Consider the following 17,797-nt stretch of genomic DNA (forward strand, 5'->3'; position numbering starts at 1 on the left):
CAGAGGAGAATCACTATTCTGCAGAAGGAGGGATGGATTTGGCCGAGGGTCACGTCATACCTCTTGCAGAAGGTAACGATGATAGGGTCTAAGGGACCCAACGTGAAAGAGTAAGTGTAAACACTTAGAAAACCCTCCACGTGGGTAGTGATCGACTCCTCGGGCGAAGCTACCACAACATGTTTATCGACCCAGTGACACTTCTCTTTAACTTTGCCAAGGAGATCATCGGTTGTCGTGCATATATATACCTCGAGATCGGTTCACATCCACCAGGTACTGAGGAGGTCTTTTCAATCCTAAAATCGGCGATAGTAGGATACCCTCCCGGAATGAAATCCTCAAGGGGATAATCCGTCGCCGCTCCATCACCGGGCCGTGAATAAGAGGCGGCCTCCTATTGCGGTACGATTTTAGAAATTTTTGCCATTGTAAAGTAGAAGAGAAGGGAATTAGGATGATATGTGGTTTGCTTGAGATTCAAGAGATTTGGGAGCAAGAGTTGCAAAGCAAAGAGATTTTTGAAGAAAAGCAACAATGAGGGAAATTTTGAGCGTAAAGTTTGAGTGGAAGAAGGTGGCAGTACTTATAGCTTGCTCGTGGAGGTTCAGAATCGGTGGTGGCCGACTAGCAACTGACATGCATTTAATGCCTCGGTAACCGAACTGACAAGATATTTCAGTATCCACTTATCGCTGACGTCATAGTTGGGCTTGTCGCTTACGTCATGGCACATCGAGACGGGATTGGAAAAGTTCATATCGTTTCTCGCAATCTTCTCTACGAGAAACGAGTGGACTATCTGTATACAGTCAAAATGGGGCTTGCCCTTTTTATTTGGCTGATCGAGACTAGAACATGATGGGCCGAGGTTCAGCCTCGAGTTGCCGAGCTCATGGCCCTGAGACCGATCAAGATCGAGACCGAACAAGATAGAGATCAAAGGAAGCTTACCAAGCCAAATAACGAAAAGTCGATATTATCCGCAATCGGGCGAGAATCACGGCGCGAATCCCGACAAGTACCAAGAAGAGGCCGATTAATTAGCCAATCTTGGGATTTCTTACCTCATATAGAATTGTATCTAGAGTAGGACTTCCCTACTATATAAAGGGGGGTCTGATCATTTGTAAACCAGATCATATTACCGCAATACTAAGCAATATACTATCATTTTCTAGCATTCATTATCTTGTTATTATGTTCATATGCAAGTTGAAACATATCTTGTTCAAGGGTGACTGAACCGAGGGTCAAGGCTGTTCAATTCGTGTGGTTTGCATTTATCCTTTTATCGCTTATTTCAATACTGAATTTATTCTCCTCAATTTGTACCAAGTTATATCACGTATCCTTAAAACCGCGTATAAATTCAATTGTTATCCGGTTTTAGGATAAACATAGTTAATTTTTTAGGTAAATTCATATGTAAAGAATTTTAACTAATTTAAAAAAAATAAAAGAATGCAACAAATTACATCATTATCTGCTTTTCAGGAAAGCTGAATCCTAGTCAAAATTATGGGACCTCGTTTTGTCATATAAGTTTAGTCAAAGTTGCACGCAAGGCAAACGACAGAGGGCTCACAGCCTTTGGAAAATTACTTTTTCCTTCAAAAGGATCAAAACGAGAAGCAAACGTGAGATAAAAGAAACTTTCTTGTCACTCCTTATGTACAAAAGACCACAAGACCAAATTAAAGTTAAATAATACTTCTCTTCTTGGTCTTAACACAGACTTTATTATACTACTAATTACTTGGTGGATCAAGTCTGCAAATTGTTTGAGTGGTCAAAACTAACATTGGGTTCCCATGTTTGCCAAGAAAAATTAATGTTAATTTCCTTTTCTCTATTTTGACTAAAAAGTGTTGAGCAAATAAAACAGTTATAAAGCTTTGGACTATACTTGGTATATGACTTAATATATAGTAGTAATCGCTTTCACCTTCATACGTGGGATGGGATATGTGCGATGCCAAATTCATGATTTTAATTTATTAGATATGTATAAATAACGTGAGCTGCGAATAGTGTGCTCAATTTAACCCATTAAATCCATTATATATATCGCATAAAGATTTGAGTCAAATTAATAACCTATTTGGCCAAGCTGCAATAATCAACTTATTTTGAAAAGTTCTTTTCTCAAAACATTTTTGGTGAGAAACAGTTTGTATTTGACTAATTAATTTGAAAAACACTTCTGAGCAACAATTAGTGTTTGGTCAAGCTTTTAAAAACTGCTCCTAGTTAAGTGTCAAAAAAGTGTTTTTGGAGAGAAGCTATTTTTTTGCGCTTCTCCAAAACTGCTTCTCCTCAAAAGCACCTTTTTTTTTTCTTCTAAAAGCTTGGCCAAACACTTTAACTTTGAAAAAAAAATATTTTTTTAAAAATAAGTGCTTTTAGGATTGAAGAAGCTTGGCCGAAGAGGCTATAATTGAGATGTAAGTAAAATAATTGTTCATAGCCAAAAAATTAACTTGGTGCATGCATCTTATAAAGCAAGTTGTTTTTCCGTCTCTCTTTGGATTTTGCATACTTAAAAAGAATTTTTTTCTTAATTTTCGACAAGTTAATCTTTTTCAACGGACTGATATTTATTTCCCTTTACACTGGAATATTGATCGTGGAAGTCGCGAAATTCAAAATTTTATTGGCATTTATATATAGGGAAAATGACTCACATGTTTAGTCCTTTTATGGGTCACTGCAACAGTAAATTAGAAGAGATGAAAGATCGAAAATCAAGAGTAGCTATTCTTAGTTAAAGATTCCAAGAAGACCATATAATTTGGAGTCTTTCAATCTTCAGTCTTCACATGAAAAAATGTGTGGAGGTATGGCCAAAAGGAAACTGTATAGACACGCTATTATCTATATATTTAAAGGGCCACGTCAGGTGGAAGAAACATTTCATTTGAACAAGACTATGAAACATTTCCAAAGAGAATGCATCAATTCAACAAAAATCCAAGGATATTTTGGCGTCAAATATTCAATTGTGATTCATTAACACTATTCAGTTTTGGACTTTTTTCTATCTTGAATAGGATATTTGCATAATAAAAATGGTGGCCTTTAGTCGTACGCCACCGAAAATACAGACACAATATTAAGGTGACCGACATGCATGCAAAGCTAATTTTGTCATCCACATATTGGAGGGCTCGGTCCACGTAAACCTTTTTTCGAGTCGCTATATTATGTTATAATCTCAAATTAGTTGAGATCAGCTGTATAAATTAATTTTGACTATTCAATCGCTATTGTCTCATGTTTTGCATGCGGTAATCCAAAAAGAAAGAAAGGAAAATTAACCTAAATAACCGCTCACTTAATCTCTTAAACTATAAAATAGGCGTCGGATATGTAATAAATGTATAATTAATATATAATATATATTTAATTGTATATAACTTATGTATACTGACTATAAAAATTACGTAAACACTAAATCTCGCCGACTATATGTGTTATAATCCTAAAAATTTCGCCAGCAAGTTTGACTACAACAAATGTCCTTATTTTGAATTTATAAGTAGTTAAGTATTTTTAAAAACATATTTGTTTATAATAAGTTCGCATATGCTATCACAAAATAGTAATGAGTAGAGTGGAAGTCCTTATTCATAGATTTAGAACTGTAAATCCATCTAAGGTTGTTTGTTTTTGATTGAAAGTCCTTATTCGTAGTTTTTTTTATTCTAAACGATTAAAATGAACGACTATTTAGATTAGTTGTTTCGTAAAACAACAACAACAACAACAATAACTCATTAATTTAAGAAGGGTAGAGTGCACGCAAATCTTACCCCTATTCCGAATCGGAGGAGTAAAAAATCTGTTTCGGATAGACACTCGACTCAAAATTATATGCAAATATAAATGTACTATAGCACGTCAGTTTAGTCCACATGTATGGCTCCATAATGCCATCCAAATGGACCACGAAACCAAACAAATTTTGAGAATGGCCCATTCCCTAGTTGAGAAATGTCTAACCTCTACACGTTTTTCAGTTTTCCTCCTTTAAGAAAAATCACACTTAAATAGGTAGAAATAACTAATAGGACAACTTTGAGAGCTATTCAATTATATAAGTATGGTAATTGGTAGGCACACACACCAATTGTTTCTTAAATATGAAGGAGTATGTGAAATTAAAGTACGTAGTTGTACTATCATGATCACTTAGTACATGTTGTTTGCTTCATTATAAAAAGGTAAAATACATAGACAGCCCCTTTTAAAAATCACATCAAACATTTACTAACAAATACCAGTCATGTGATTAACTCATCTACAATTAGGTTGACAATGATAGCCATATGTCCAAAAGATTTTCGGGGGTATGGGAGTAGTGGTGAAATCACCTTCAACTATATAGTGTCGTCTTATACTGCTTTGCAAATATTTTTGTAAATATATGTTTAAATAGTACAGTAATATTTTTCTAACAATATGCATGTATACACTACTAGATCCACGATATACTGCTTGAAAAATAATGCAAAGTGAACACTCAATTTAGAAAAATGAAGTAAAGCCTTATAAATTTTTTTACTTACACCACTTTTTTTGGGAGACTACATGGAATAATTTTATTATTCATATTGTTAAAATGACAAGTCTGTAGGGGCGGAGTCCGTGTGTTGATTATAGTTCTTTGATCCTAATGTCTTTAAAAATTCATTAAATATGTACAAATTATTAATTTTGAATTCAAATCACTTAAAGGGTTAGATAGCCGAGCATTGTCCGTGTTTGTAGCATTAATAGCTTTGATACATCGTCATTTAGTGTCTTTTGTGTATTTCGAATCCGTAGACTTTAGTTATTACTGGTTACGGCCTTTGTTTCGATTTTCTGTTTGCATTCCTTAGTGTTAGTTCTGTTTGTATTTTCTCTTCGGTCTTAGATTTGGTTTGCTTGTTATTGTCCTTCCATTTATCTTTTCTGAGCCGAAAGTTTATCGGAAACAAACTCTCTGCCTTCTTAAAGGTAGGGGCATGGACTGCGTATACCCTACCCTTTCCAGATCTCACTTGTGGGACTATAGAGTATATATTAATCAACCAATCACTTAAAAAGACTAAAATCCCGAACTTATAAGCTACAAATCATGAACTCCACCTAGTGGTGCCACCTGCATTTGATTCTACTCGATCGCTTTAGCCTCCAAGTTGGACATAATGAACAAGACATCACTGAAACTGGCTCTGATTACTGCAGTAAATCCTAAGAAAAGGAGCCATATATATATATATATATATGAGTATGCGACAAATGAAAATAAAAATAATAATAATAATAGTAGCTAGTTGGTGTACTTCCCCAGAGTGAAAGAAGGAAACAGAGATAATATGGTTTGTTTTGAAATTGGTTCACATGGAACGTAGCAGTGAATAAGACTTTGAAATAGGAAATGGACCAAGTAGGAAACGACTCATCGGAGCTTAGTAGGTGGGAAGCACATGGGCCTCCATTTCCTGACCGCTCTACATGGGAAATTAAACGCCCTTTCGTTCTATACAAACATCAAGTTTTTTTATTCAACCATTTTTGTACTTTGGTTCAAATTTTGTTTCTATTTCTATTATACAGATTTTCGTTCCCTTATGATTATATAAGAAAAACTCAGTGTTTCGTCATTACTTTAGATCTTTTTCTTCTTGCTCAACAAACTTAGCTAGCTTTGGCCATATATTCTCAAATTTATTTTAAAAAATCTAATTTGGGTGAAGTTTGGTTTGAAGGTGAAAATCTGTTTTGACATAATTTTTCAAAATATATTTCACTTTTTTTATAAAATGTGACTTATACCCACAAGTTTTAAAAACTATCAAAAATACTCAACAACTCTGAAGAAGATTCATTCAAAACAAGCGAAACAAATTCATATATTCATATATGATCTCAGGGCGGAGACAGAGGCCGAGTTACGGGGTCGACCAAACCGAATAACTTTTGCTCAAATATGCAAATACTTAAGTTAACACGTAATTATTAAAACTTGAAGTTGTTCATAAATTCAAAATTCATAAAGTTAAAATTATGGCTCCGCCACTATATGATCTCAAATGTCTTGTAACAAAGATTATACTCACTCATTTTCCCAAGGCTTCGTCAAAAATCATATATCAATTTAGAACTTCTCAACTAATTTTAGATAGAGTAATCGCATTATTGTAGGATGGGACCAATAGGTGCTAAAATTTCTTCCAAGGCAGATTATTAGAAAGAACAAATAAAAAAAAATCGGAAACCTTCTTTTATGTGGAAAATGATAAGAAAAGTAGTAAAGCGTCCAAAATGGGGATGGATGGGTCAATGGGTACATCAACATACACTTTGTTAGGTGTTAGTTTGGTCATATAATGGGGCATGTGCTGTGCTCTCTGGATTCGCGCAGCGTAGGGCTCCATTCCGGGTAAGCGCTCCTTATCAAGAATTTTTTTATACTCAAGGCTCGAACCCGAGACCTCTAATTAAGGGAAGAGCAGTCTCATCTACTGCACTACATCCTCTTGTGGTAGAAAATGAACTTCATTATTATTACGACGACAACAACTTCTTCCACATTTTGCATTTGCAGTTCTTTTCATGTGTACTCCATACTTACTATGCTATTCTTCTTTCCTTCACTATATTCCGTGTTGCCATGTCCCCACGCAACAACTTTTTTTCCTTTCCTTTTTATTTTTGTTTTTTCCTTTGTTCTCTTGACGTGTTTTTATGCTTATGTATTTCGTAGAAATTTTATTCCCTATTAAACTAGCGGTTTGTAGAGTAACTATGATAGGCAGCGCCAAATCTAAGATTATAAATTAAATTCATTAATTCAGAGTTCTAACTGGTTATACAAGAACTCATTTTTGGAACTTACATTACAAAAGATGATGTGAGCTACCAAAATAATGCTTCCACGGTGAGATTTAACTCACAAATGAGCAAAGTGATATTCAAGATTGTGATGATCCGACCCGTCGTCACGTGTGTTACCGCCCCGTTTTCCCCATTTTCTATTTCCTTATGTTTCAGTATCAGTATTAGATGTGTCGGAGTTGATTTGGATTGGGTTTGATAAGAAATGAGACACTCAGTCTCTTTTAAGAAGGCTTAAGTTGGAAAAGTCAACCGGACGTTGACTTTTGTGTTAGAGGGCTCGGATATGAATTCCGATGATTCGGTTAGCTTCGGGGGATGATTTGTGACTTAGGAGTGTGATCAGAAGTAATTTTGGAGGTCCGGTGTAGAACTAGGCTTGAATTGGCGAAGTTAGTATTTTGGCGAATTCCGGTTGATAGGTGAGATTTTGATCCGAGGGTCGGAATGGAATTCCGAGAGTTGCAGTAGCTTAGTTAGGTGATTTGGGATGTGTGTGCAAAATTTCAGGTCATTCGGAGGTGATTTGGTTGGGTTTTTGATCGAATGCGTATTTCGGAAGTTTTTGAAAAACTTAGGCTTGAATTCGATGAGAAATGATGGTTTTAGTGTTGTTTGAGTTGTTTTTATGATTGGAACAAGTTTGAATGATGTTTTAGGATGTGTTGGTGCTTTTGATTGAGGTCCCGGGGGCCTCGGGGTGATTTCGGATGGCTAACGGAAATTTTTGAAGTTTGAAAATGCTGCAGAAATGCAGCAGTCAGTGCAGAGCAATTTTGCTCTATGCGATCGCATAGCAAGGGCTGCGATCGCATAGAAGGAATTATAGGGGCTGTTTGGTTGTGTTATGCGATCGCATGAGAAGTGTTGCGATTGCACAGTGTCGTTGGATGGTGCATTGCGATCGCAGAGGTTCAGTTGCGATCGCATAGGGTATTTTGGAGGCCTGGAAAATTTGTGCTATGCGATCGCAGGAGCTTGGATGCGATCGCATAGTGTTAGCTACAGTGCCCGGGCAGAATGTTAAAAACAGTTCATCCGCAACCCCAAACCCATTTTCCACCATTTTTGAGCACTTTGAGAGCTACTTGGGAGCATTTGAAGCGGGTTTCGACTGGAAATTGTTGGAGGTAAGTTTTAGGAGTTAAAAACATGATTATATGGTAGAATCATCCTTGAAATCCTTGAGAATTTAGCCAAATTGTAAGAAATTAGGGCTTGAGATTGAAATTCTAAATTTGGGATTTGAGGGGCTATTTGTGGTCCGATTTGAGAGATTTTGGTATGTATAGACTCGTGGCGAGATAAGGAATCCGGTGATGTTAATTTTCTGATTTTTCGAGAAGTGGGCCCGGGGCTCGATTTTTGCCAACTTCGTGATTTTCGATATTTTTCGAGTCTTTTCGATTGGGTTATATTCCCTTAGCATATTGTGACATATTCGTTGTGGTTTTGGTCAGATTCGACGCACGAGGAGGTTAATTCGAAAGGCAAAGGCATAGCAAGCTAGGACTTTGGCCGGCTTGAGGTTAGTAATAAATGTAAATGCTGTGTTGAGGGTCTGAAACCCCGAATTTGCACAATGTAGTGCTATGTGAGGTGACTTGCACGCCGGATAACGGGCGTGGGGTAGAGCATCGTCGGGGATTGTGACTTGGTCCGTCCCGCTTAATAAAATTAATACCTAATTGATTGTAGTTTTGTGATATCCTTATAAAAATGGATTAATTATCGTAATTGGGCTTCGTGCCAACTACTTGAATCCTTCAGGGATTATTTTTACTGGTGTCTTACCATATTTCTAGATATTGAACTCAGTCCTGGTATTTAACATTGTTTTGTAAACTCAGCCATTTTTCTAAAAGTAGAAACTAAAGTAATATTTTTAAATAAAGTTTGGGCTGAATATTTTTATATTATTGTGCCGAAAGGCTTGTGTGATTTTGGACTGAGTATGGGATCGGACTGCACGCCGCAATGGTATGATGATGATATTGATATGAGGCTAAGGGCCTAATTGATGCCATGAGATGGCTTATTATTGCGGTTGGGCCGTAAGGGGCCCCTCCCGGAGTCTGCACACCCCCAGTGAGCGCCGTCGACGTTAAATAAATGGAGCGGGCTGCACGCCGCAACGGGGTACTGGAGAATACCGATTTATGTGTTGCATTGCATATTTTAGTTTTCATTTATTATTTATCTGTTGTGGTATTATAAAAATTGTCTTTACTGGTTTACTGTATTTATAGCTTTACCTTGTGTTATTTAGGATTTCTTATCCTCAGACATTATTTATATTTATTACTTTCTGGGTTGGAAGTACTCACAATACTCCCTGCACCTTGTGTGCAGATCCAGGTACACCACGGGGTGAGTGAGGATTTGTCTAGCTGAGCAGCAGTATTCGGGAGTATCGAGGTAGCTGCATGGCGTTCGTAGCCTTGATCTCTCCCATCTATCTTTATCCTTTTATTCGTATTTTCTTTCCTGGATAGACTTGTGATTAGGTGAATATTTTGTATTAGAGGCTCATGTTCGTGACACCAGATCTGTGGGCTATTTAGTATTTTATTTTGGGGTTTTGGGATGTTAGAAATTATTCCAGAGATTCCGCATTTAAATTGTTATTTTTGCTTGTGAATATTTATTTATCCATCTAGGTTATTTGGTTAAGGTTGTGTAAATGGTCGGGCTTGCCTAGCAGTATGTTGGGCGCCATCACGACCGGGATTTGGGTCGTGACAAAGATCTACACAGTTATGCATATTTCTCGTCAATTTACGCCTTGTAATATCAACTCAAATTTTGAACTTATATTGCATGAAATTAATCAATTACAATATCGAAAATCTAAACAAAGAATTCACTCTTGAAATGAAATAAAGTAATCCAGCCATCTTTTTGTATTTCATTAAAAATCCGAATCTTAATCCTCATTATTACATGATGCTAATGGGGTTTAGAGTGATCGAGCGTTGGCAGAAATTAAAATTGGTATTTGGGCTACTAGCTAGTTGTAGTTTTAGGTAGGAAATATACTTTTCCTAATACACTAATAGATAAGCACGGAATTAATTAAATAACACATGAAATATTAACTAAAATATAATTAAATAACATATGGATTATCTTGACTGTTTAGTCCATGATCCTACTAAACTGAAATCATACAATGATGATAGGCTATAATTGCATATTTTAGTCGCTTATTACACTCGAATTTACTGCACTTTAATTGAGTTTGCGCTTTAATCGCTAGTGTTTTGCACTAATTGTGTGTTTTATGCCTTGTAGGTGTGATTCCGAGCTATATATATGTTATGGAATGAATTTAAGTGATTTGAAGCTTTGAAGTCTGAGTAAAAGCTCAAGGAATTAAGCCGGGATCGTGTTCGGAGGTCAAATTTGATAATTAAGTACGAACGAAGACTTGAGGAGGCATATTGCGCACTGTCTAGTAAAATAGACATAACTTTTTGCTCAGAACTCCATTTGGGCTCCACAATATATGGTTAGAAAGCTAACTCAAAGGGCTACAACTTTCACGTTTTACGTGTTTTCAAATTCCAAACGGAACAGGGTAAAAAATCGCGGTTTTGCCGCGACCGCGGCAGAACCGCGACAGAGTGTACTCGCGGACAACTGAAGAATCAGAGGGCATGTTTGGCCGCGGTTCTACCGCGACCGCGGCAAAACCGCGGCAGGAAGCGAAAATTTCAGGGACTAAAGTGCAAAACATGGGATTTTAAGTCCTAAACCCTATATTAAACAAAGGAGGCCGGCCAAGAACAAGAAAGGGACATATTTTTGACACAAATTAGACCTAAGGAGGCGGGGAGACACTACTTTAGGGTTAGACAACACCCTTGGAGGCAAGAACACATTGGGAGCAAGGCGGAGAATTCTTCTACGAGTTTTTTCCTTCCTCTTCCTATTTTTCATTGTTGGTTATGACTTTTAGTATTGTAGTTTTACATGCTATTATGAATAGCTAATTTGTTATTTAGGGTTTTGATGGAACCTTTTGTAGGATAAATTCTTGTTATTTTTATATAATTGAGCGGTAGTATTTTCTCTATTTGTTCAACTACGTGTTTGTTGTAGTTAATTGACAGGATCCTCAATTAGCTGTGCCTATTTAGTGTGCATAACTCGGGAGAGAGTGCATATTTAGGTAGTTGTTGAACAACACCACTCCCAAAGTATAAGAGGGATCTATAACTGCGGGTTTAAAGGCGGGATTAGGGATAACGAAGCCTTGGGTGCAATCTAAAGTGAGTTGTAATAAACAAAGCCAGCTAGCGTAACTCGGGAGAGTGCGTCTAGTAATTGTGGTAATTACTCGGGAGAGAGTTATGACAGTCAGAGCGCTCATGATCGGTGGAGAATACTTAGGCGAATTTATAGAAAACGTAGCGGGAAGGATTCCGACAATTGGGAAAATCATAACTGTAGACCTCCTTAATCTCGACTCCAACCCTTATCCTTGTTAATTGATAGTTTTATTGCTTTCTAGTATTTGTTAGTTAATTGGATAAAAAAAATAAATATTATAATCTTTTATAATTAGGAAATTGTTTGGGCTTGTATTTCTTAGCGATATTGAACAACTATAGCTAAACCTTAGTTCTCTGTGGGATTCGACTCTAGGCATAAATACTCAGGTTATATTTGCAACGTCCGCATTGTCCTTTTTATAAGGCATAGTTGGGCGTGATCATACAACAACCATATTTGGCTTGCAACTAGATCAAATCAGCTTTTATTTTTCCAACTTCAAACTTGAATTTGATTCCATTACATTGTACCATAAGTTTTTCCGCGCTTTAAAATAATAATATGAAATTTGATGTACTTATGGTAATGTCGGATTACTATTTTTAATTTATTATTACAACAGGTAAGGGGGAGGGGGAAGGGGAAAGGGAAAGGGGAGGGGACGTTACTAATGGAGTTCGAACCCTCCACCTCAATTATAAAAGACAAGAACTAATCAAGTGAGATAGTCTTCAACTCGATTCTTATATTTTATATGAAAGTGCTAATTAAAAATGAAATTTGATGTACTTATAATAATGTCGGATTGTTATTTTTTATTTAATATTACATCAGCAGAGGGGGAGAAAGAGAGGGAGAGGGAGGGAAAGGGGATATTACATTACTAATGAAGTTTGAACCCTCCGCCTCAACTGTAAAAGACATGAGCTCATCAAGTGAGCTGGCCTTCAACTCGTTTCTTATATTTTATATAAAAGAGCCAATTAAAAGGAAACGAAATACATGATTAATTATCCAATATGATATTTAATACGGTTTTCAAAAGTGACTCCTAGGAAATAAAATTTGAAAATGAAAGGAGATAGGTTAAGCGTATGAATGTGCACGATACATTTAATTTAAGAAGGGTAAGAAGCAAGAAATTGATGAATCATGAACAAATTTCTTAATCCTAACAAAAAAAAAAAAAAAAGGCTATATCAATTCAATTGCTTTATTCATGTGTTCTCTATGTCTCTCCAACTATTCTCATCCTTTATCTTAAAGTTATCACTTTCACAATATTTAAGATACATAATACATCCTTTATGTTTAGTTTTGCGTGAGCTTTTACTAATACTATTTTCAGTTTAGATAAGTATGTAATTTGATCAATTTATCATTCAGATAAGATTGGCAAAATTAAACAAAGGCTTAAGATGTGATCGTTATTATTACTTACTTGAAACTTTATAACAAAACTTGAAACTTAGTCAAAAAGTTTGTGCCAAATAAAAATATTTATTAGCGATATATAACAAAAATAGGTTTCATCATCAATTATGTCTATTTCAAGCAGTGCCAAACAGCTTGACAAATATGGGAAAGCAAAACTTCAACTTCCCACTAAAAATTCTTGACATTTGGCACATAAAAATTAAAAATGAACCTTTCCTATATTGACAATTAATATAGGTGTGCTAAATAGACCCGTTTTTTTCTTTACTTTTCTTATAAAGACGAGACATTAACAGCCATAAACGATATATAGGGTCTATATCCGGAGTCTTGCATATGAACTTCAATTATTTAATTATGGTAAATTATATGTATTTTTATCTAATTAAATTAATTAATCATAGTGAGTTAATATAATTTGATGTAAACACTCGGTGTGGGCAAGTATTTACCGTCCATATCCTTATATACTTCATGAGATAATAATGTAAAATGTAAACGTTATTTATTAATTTATTTACACTGTATTTTTTTCCCACATTAATCTATTGAGAACTTAGGAAGATTATTTATTTCCTTTCAGGAAAGAAGACAAGCAAATTAATAAACGAGAAATCATGCGCTAAAAACCTTAATTAATCATATAAAATCGCATACTTTTTAATCTCACATTTATTAACATTTTCTATTTATTAGAAAATAACAAACTATGAATGGCTAGTCAGCATTATTAATTGGACAGCGATTATTATGAAATGAACAAAATCGGAACACCTAAATTCATTGTTGACCTTGTAAATTCATGATTTCTTAATCTGAATATTAATTTATTGAATCTATCCGTTTGGATCATAAATCGTAATCTTCATAGACACGACTCACCATTATAGGCATGAAATATTTAAATGCGTCTAACAACAAATCTTACTACACTTCAATTCTAATATTGTTAGGATCAGTCATATGAATTATCCGTGTCCTTATCGTTTTATTTATAATCATCTCAAATATTTAAATTAAAAGTAAATAAAAAGGATAACTCAAAACAGCGTAAAGGACGATAAAAGAGAATATTGAAAAGAAATATACAAAAAAAATGTGTTTTATTAGCTTGTCAATTCAGTTAGAGAAAATGACATTCATTAGATTTTCATTCGAATAAGTCCTTTAATTTGGGGTATATCACTTGCTATAAATTTTATTCATGTTCTTATCTGGCAAGTTTTATAGATTTGACTTTATCTCCTAACAATACACTAATGAATTTGCCAGAAAAAGGTTTGGGAAAACAAATTAACAACTTCTTCATTAGATAATTACTTTTGAAATTCATTCATTACAAACAATTCACAATCTGATTCTGATTTCTATTATATATTTGACTTTGAAAAGTATTCACAAGGACAGATAGATTCATATAAGTAAATTTAACTTTATTTTTCAAATTCAAATGTTTTATCCGTAAACCATATAAAAAATATTTATACAATCAGATTATTTTTACAGCAAGCAAGAACATATTTTCGTTAAATAAGTGTTAGTAATTTGAAATAAAAAAATTTGTCACAATTAAGTGGGCATTTGGTCATAAGAATTGTAAAATTTCCCAAAAATAAAAAGTAAAACAAAATTCAAGTGTAAATGATATTTGAAAATTAGAGCTGTGTTTGGACATGAATATAAATTTGGATTGTTTTTAAAGTTTTATGAGTGATCTAAGTGAAAATTTTGAAAAATAGCTTTTTGGAATTTTAAAATTTCAAAAAAATTTAAAATTCATCTTCAAGTGAAAATTAGAAATTTTAATGCCAAATACTGATTTCGAAAAATAATAAAAAAAAATTCGAAAAAGGTGAAAAATTCTTATGTACAAACGGGCTCTAAATGGATCAAATTATACCAAACTATAAAAACTTATTTTCCAAATTTTATTTATAAATAATTTTTAAAAAAAAAGAAGTGAAAATCCTATTCTATAGGCCTCGCAAAAGAGCAAAGTCACAAAATGACAAAACTTTGATTCCCTCTAATCTTTTAAAACGGAAAAGAAGCTGACCCTTTCACAGTTAATATTAAATCCTAAAATACTGCCTTTGTTCACACATACTTTCAGCCTCAAATACGACAACCGAAAAACTCATTCAATTCAAAACCCCATAATTAGGAATGGTAATTGAATTACAACTAAATTTCTTTCTCATATTAATTCCATTATTATTATTATTATTATTATTATTATTATATAAATAAATTAAACTTCAACAGACTCCTATCTTCCCTTCTCTGAATCTCTGACCCGATAGTCAAGTCACAAAATCTGCATGTGTACGTACTCTCTTTTCTTTTCTTTAAATGCTCTCTCGTCACAACAATAGAAAGAGAGAAAGAATCCTCCCTCCTCTGCCCCTTTTTCAGGTTTTCAGTTTCAATTAAAGAAAAAGCAAATTATTCACCATAATATAAAGTCAGAAGAACGGACCAGAGATTCAATGCTTTTTTTTTTCCCTTTTTAATATCTTTGGCCTAGCCTTAAACGAAGTAACACATCACAAAAATTAGACCCATGTTTCGTTTCTTGTTGCTGCTTCTTTATAGCTGATTTGGTGGTGAAAAAATTATGGCTATTCAAGCACAGTTATATACAGATAATTTTGGTTTTCCTTTGGGTGGTTCGCAAGATTTGATGGAGAATGGTTGTGGATTTAATCAGTTTTCTTTTAGTCCTCAACAGCAACAACACCTTCAACAAAATTTTCAACAGCAGTCGTTTCTGCAAATTCTGCCGCAGAAAAACAATCAGAATTTGATGAACATTGTTCCTAAACAGTACAACAACGGAACTGAATCGACGCCTTTTTCTCAGTGTATAGCGTCACAGTTTCAGAAACAGAGTATTGAGATTGATCAGTTCATCAGTTTACAGGTTTGTGATTCTAATATTCCTTTTCTGTTTTTCTTTTTGTATTTGATTTTATCAAATTTTTTGTTCGTTCATGTTTTATTTGCAGAAATTTAACGATTGATTTTTGAAATAACAGAATGAAAGATTGAGATTGGTTTTAAACGAGCAAAGAAAGCAACAGCTGACATTGATCTGGAGAAAATACGAAGCAAAAGTTCAATTTCTTCTAAAACAGAAAGACGAAGAAATCGCTAAGGCAGCAAACAGGACGAAAGAGTTGGAAGAATTTTTACAAAAGATGGAGATAGAGAACCAAACATGGCAGAAAATAGCTCGACAAAACGAAGCCATTGTCGTTTCACTAAACAACACAATCGAACAGCTAAGAGAAAATGGTGTTTATTGTTTAACATCAGCAAATGGAGCAGCAGCAGCAGAAGATGCAGAATCATGCTGTGATTTTGGCCATGAAAATGAAAAGGAAAATAGGGAAGAAGAACAAACAAGAAAAATGAAGTGTAAAAGCTGCAATTCTCGTAAAATGTGCATGATTTTCTTGCCGTGTAGACACCTTTCTACATGCAAAGATTGTGATTCTTTTCTTACTCAATGTCCTGTTTGTGGAATAGCGAAAAAAGCAAGTATTGAGGCTTTGATTTGACAAAAAAATAGATGAAAATTGAAAAAACAAAATTAGTTAAATTCATTAATTTCTTTGTGTATTTTTTTTAACCCTTTTGTCAGGGGGATTTTGATTTGATCTTTTTTTGGTGTACTTTTTTGACGAAATCCTCTGACTGATGAAATGAACAAAAGTGATATGAGTAGTGTACATGAAATGAGTATCTTTTTTTTTTTTTTTACCTTTCTTGTAGATGTTACTTTTTACCTTTTTTGGTGGGATTTAATTCTTTACTTTTACGGTGATTTGATTATTCATATATGGTTATAGCAGTCGTTTTTTTAGTGTAAGTAAGTTGGTGGAACTGTGACAGAAAGGTTGATAGCAATATGTCAGAATTCAGTATGGGGGTGGCCCTGCTTTCACTCACCAGTTATCTTGTACAAGAACTCGAGTAATATGTTTTTAAATATATATTAAAAAAATTGAAACTTTGTCACCTTTATGTGTTTTTTGAGCAATTCTTCAAAAGGTTGAGTGGATTTTATAGCTTGTTTGGCCAAGCTTCTCCAATTCTAGATTTATTTTTTTTTGAATTTTCCTTTCAAATAAGTATTTTTTTATCAAAACTGAAGTGGTTCGTCGAGCTTTTGGAAGAAAAACAATTATTTTTGAAGGGAAGCAGAAAAAATAGATTCTCTCCAAAAATATTTTTTTGAAAAATAATTTTGAGAAAAATATATTATAAAACAATTTAGAAAACTTGGCCAAACATTAATTGTTGCTTAAAAGTATATTTCACATTATTAAGTCAAACACAAACTGATTCTCACCAAAAGTACTTTTGAAAAAAAATACTTCTCAAAATAAGCTGATTTATGTAGCTTGGCCAAACACGCTATTAGTTAGACCTGTGGGACACGAGTGTGTATCTAGAGGCCGGATCTTTCGTGATATCAAGTTTTGAGTTCGGTGATGTGGATCTAGTGGTACGGGTGGCGGGATTCAACCTAAAATAATTTAAATATCTAAATTAAAAGTTATAAAAATATATCTAAATTATGAGACATTATATAGATTTATGGAAAACTTAAAAGGTGTTGCAAGAGGGAAAAAATATTAATCAAAGAAAAGAATCGAGACAGAGACAAACAATGATGGATTGATATTGAAATTTCTAGATACAAGGTATTTTTTTGAGTTTCACGTATTTATTATTTTGATTTAAAATATGAGTGTATCTCTCTCGAATTTTTTCGTTGATTTGGGTCAAAGTACCCAATATTGATGATAAGACTCGATACGGATCTCGTACCCACATCGCACCTATATTTACATCGTATCGGCATGAGTATAACATTGAAAATGAAGAGTGCGAACAACATATATAAAGCTAGCGTTTGGCCATAGATTCCAAATTTATTTTGAAAAATTTGATTTGGGTGAAGTTTGGTTTGATGATGAAAATGTGATTGGACATATGTTTTCAAAACATATTTTTTAACTTTATTTTGGAAAAACATGGATATAATTCCCAAGTTTTGAGATTTTGGGATTTGAAATTTGGGATTTGGGATTTGACAAAAATATGAGCAAAATTTATGGCCAAACATTAGTTTTCAAAATAAATTCCAAATTTATTTTGAGAAAACTCATGGCCAAACGGGGCC

General features: G+C 34.2%; 1 protein-coding gene across 1 annotated transcript; it reads left to right on the forward strand.

The window, feature by feature from the left end:
- The first annotated feature begins 14,874 nt into the window (after positions 1-14,874).
- LOC109216894 (probable BOI-related E3 ubiquitin-protein ligase 3) lies at positions 14,875-16,367 on the forward strand. Its single transcript, XM_019381112.1, has 2 exons — positions 14,875-15,526; positions 15,642-16,367. The coding sequence occupies exons 1-2, from the start codon at positions 15,221-15,223 to the stop codon at positions 16,164-16,166; spliced, it is 831 nt and encodes a 276-aa protein (XP_019236657.1). The 5' UTR covers positions 14,875-15,220; the 3' UTR covers positions 16,167-16,367.
- The last annotated feature ends 1,430 nt before the right edge of the window (positions 16,368-17,797 follow it).

Source organism: Nicotiana attenuata, unplaced genomic scaffold, assembly GCF_001879085.1.
Source record: "Nicotiana attenuata strain UT unplaced genomic scaffold, NIATTr2, whole genome shotgun sequence".
Lineage (NCBI taxonomy): Eukaryota > Viridiplantae > Streptophyta > Magnoliopsida > Solanales > Solanaceae > Nicotiana > Nicotiana attenuata.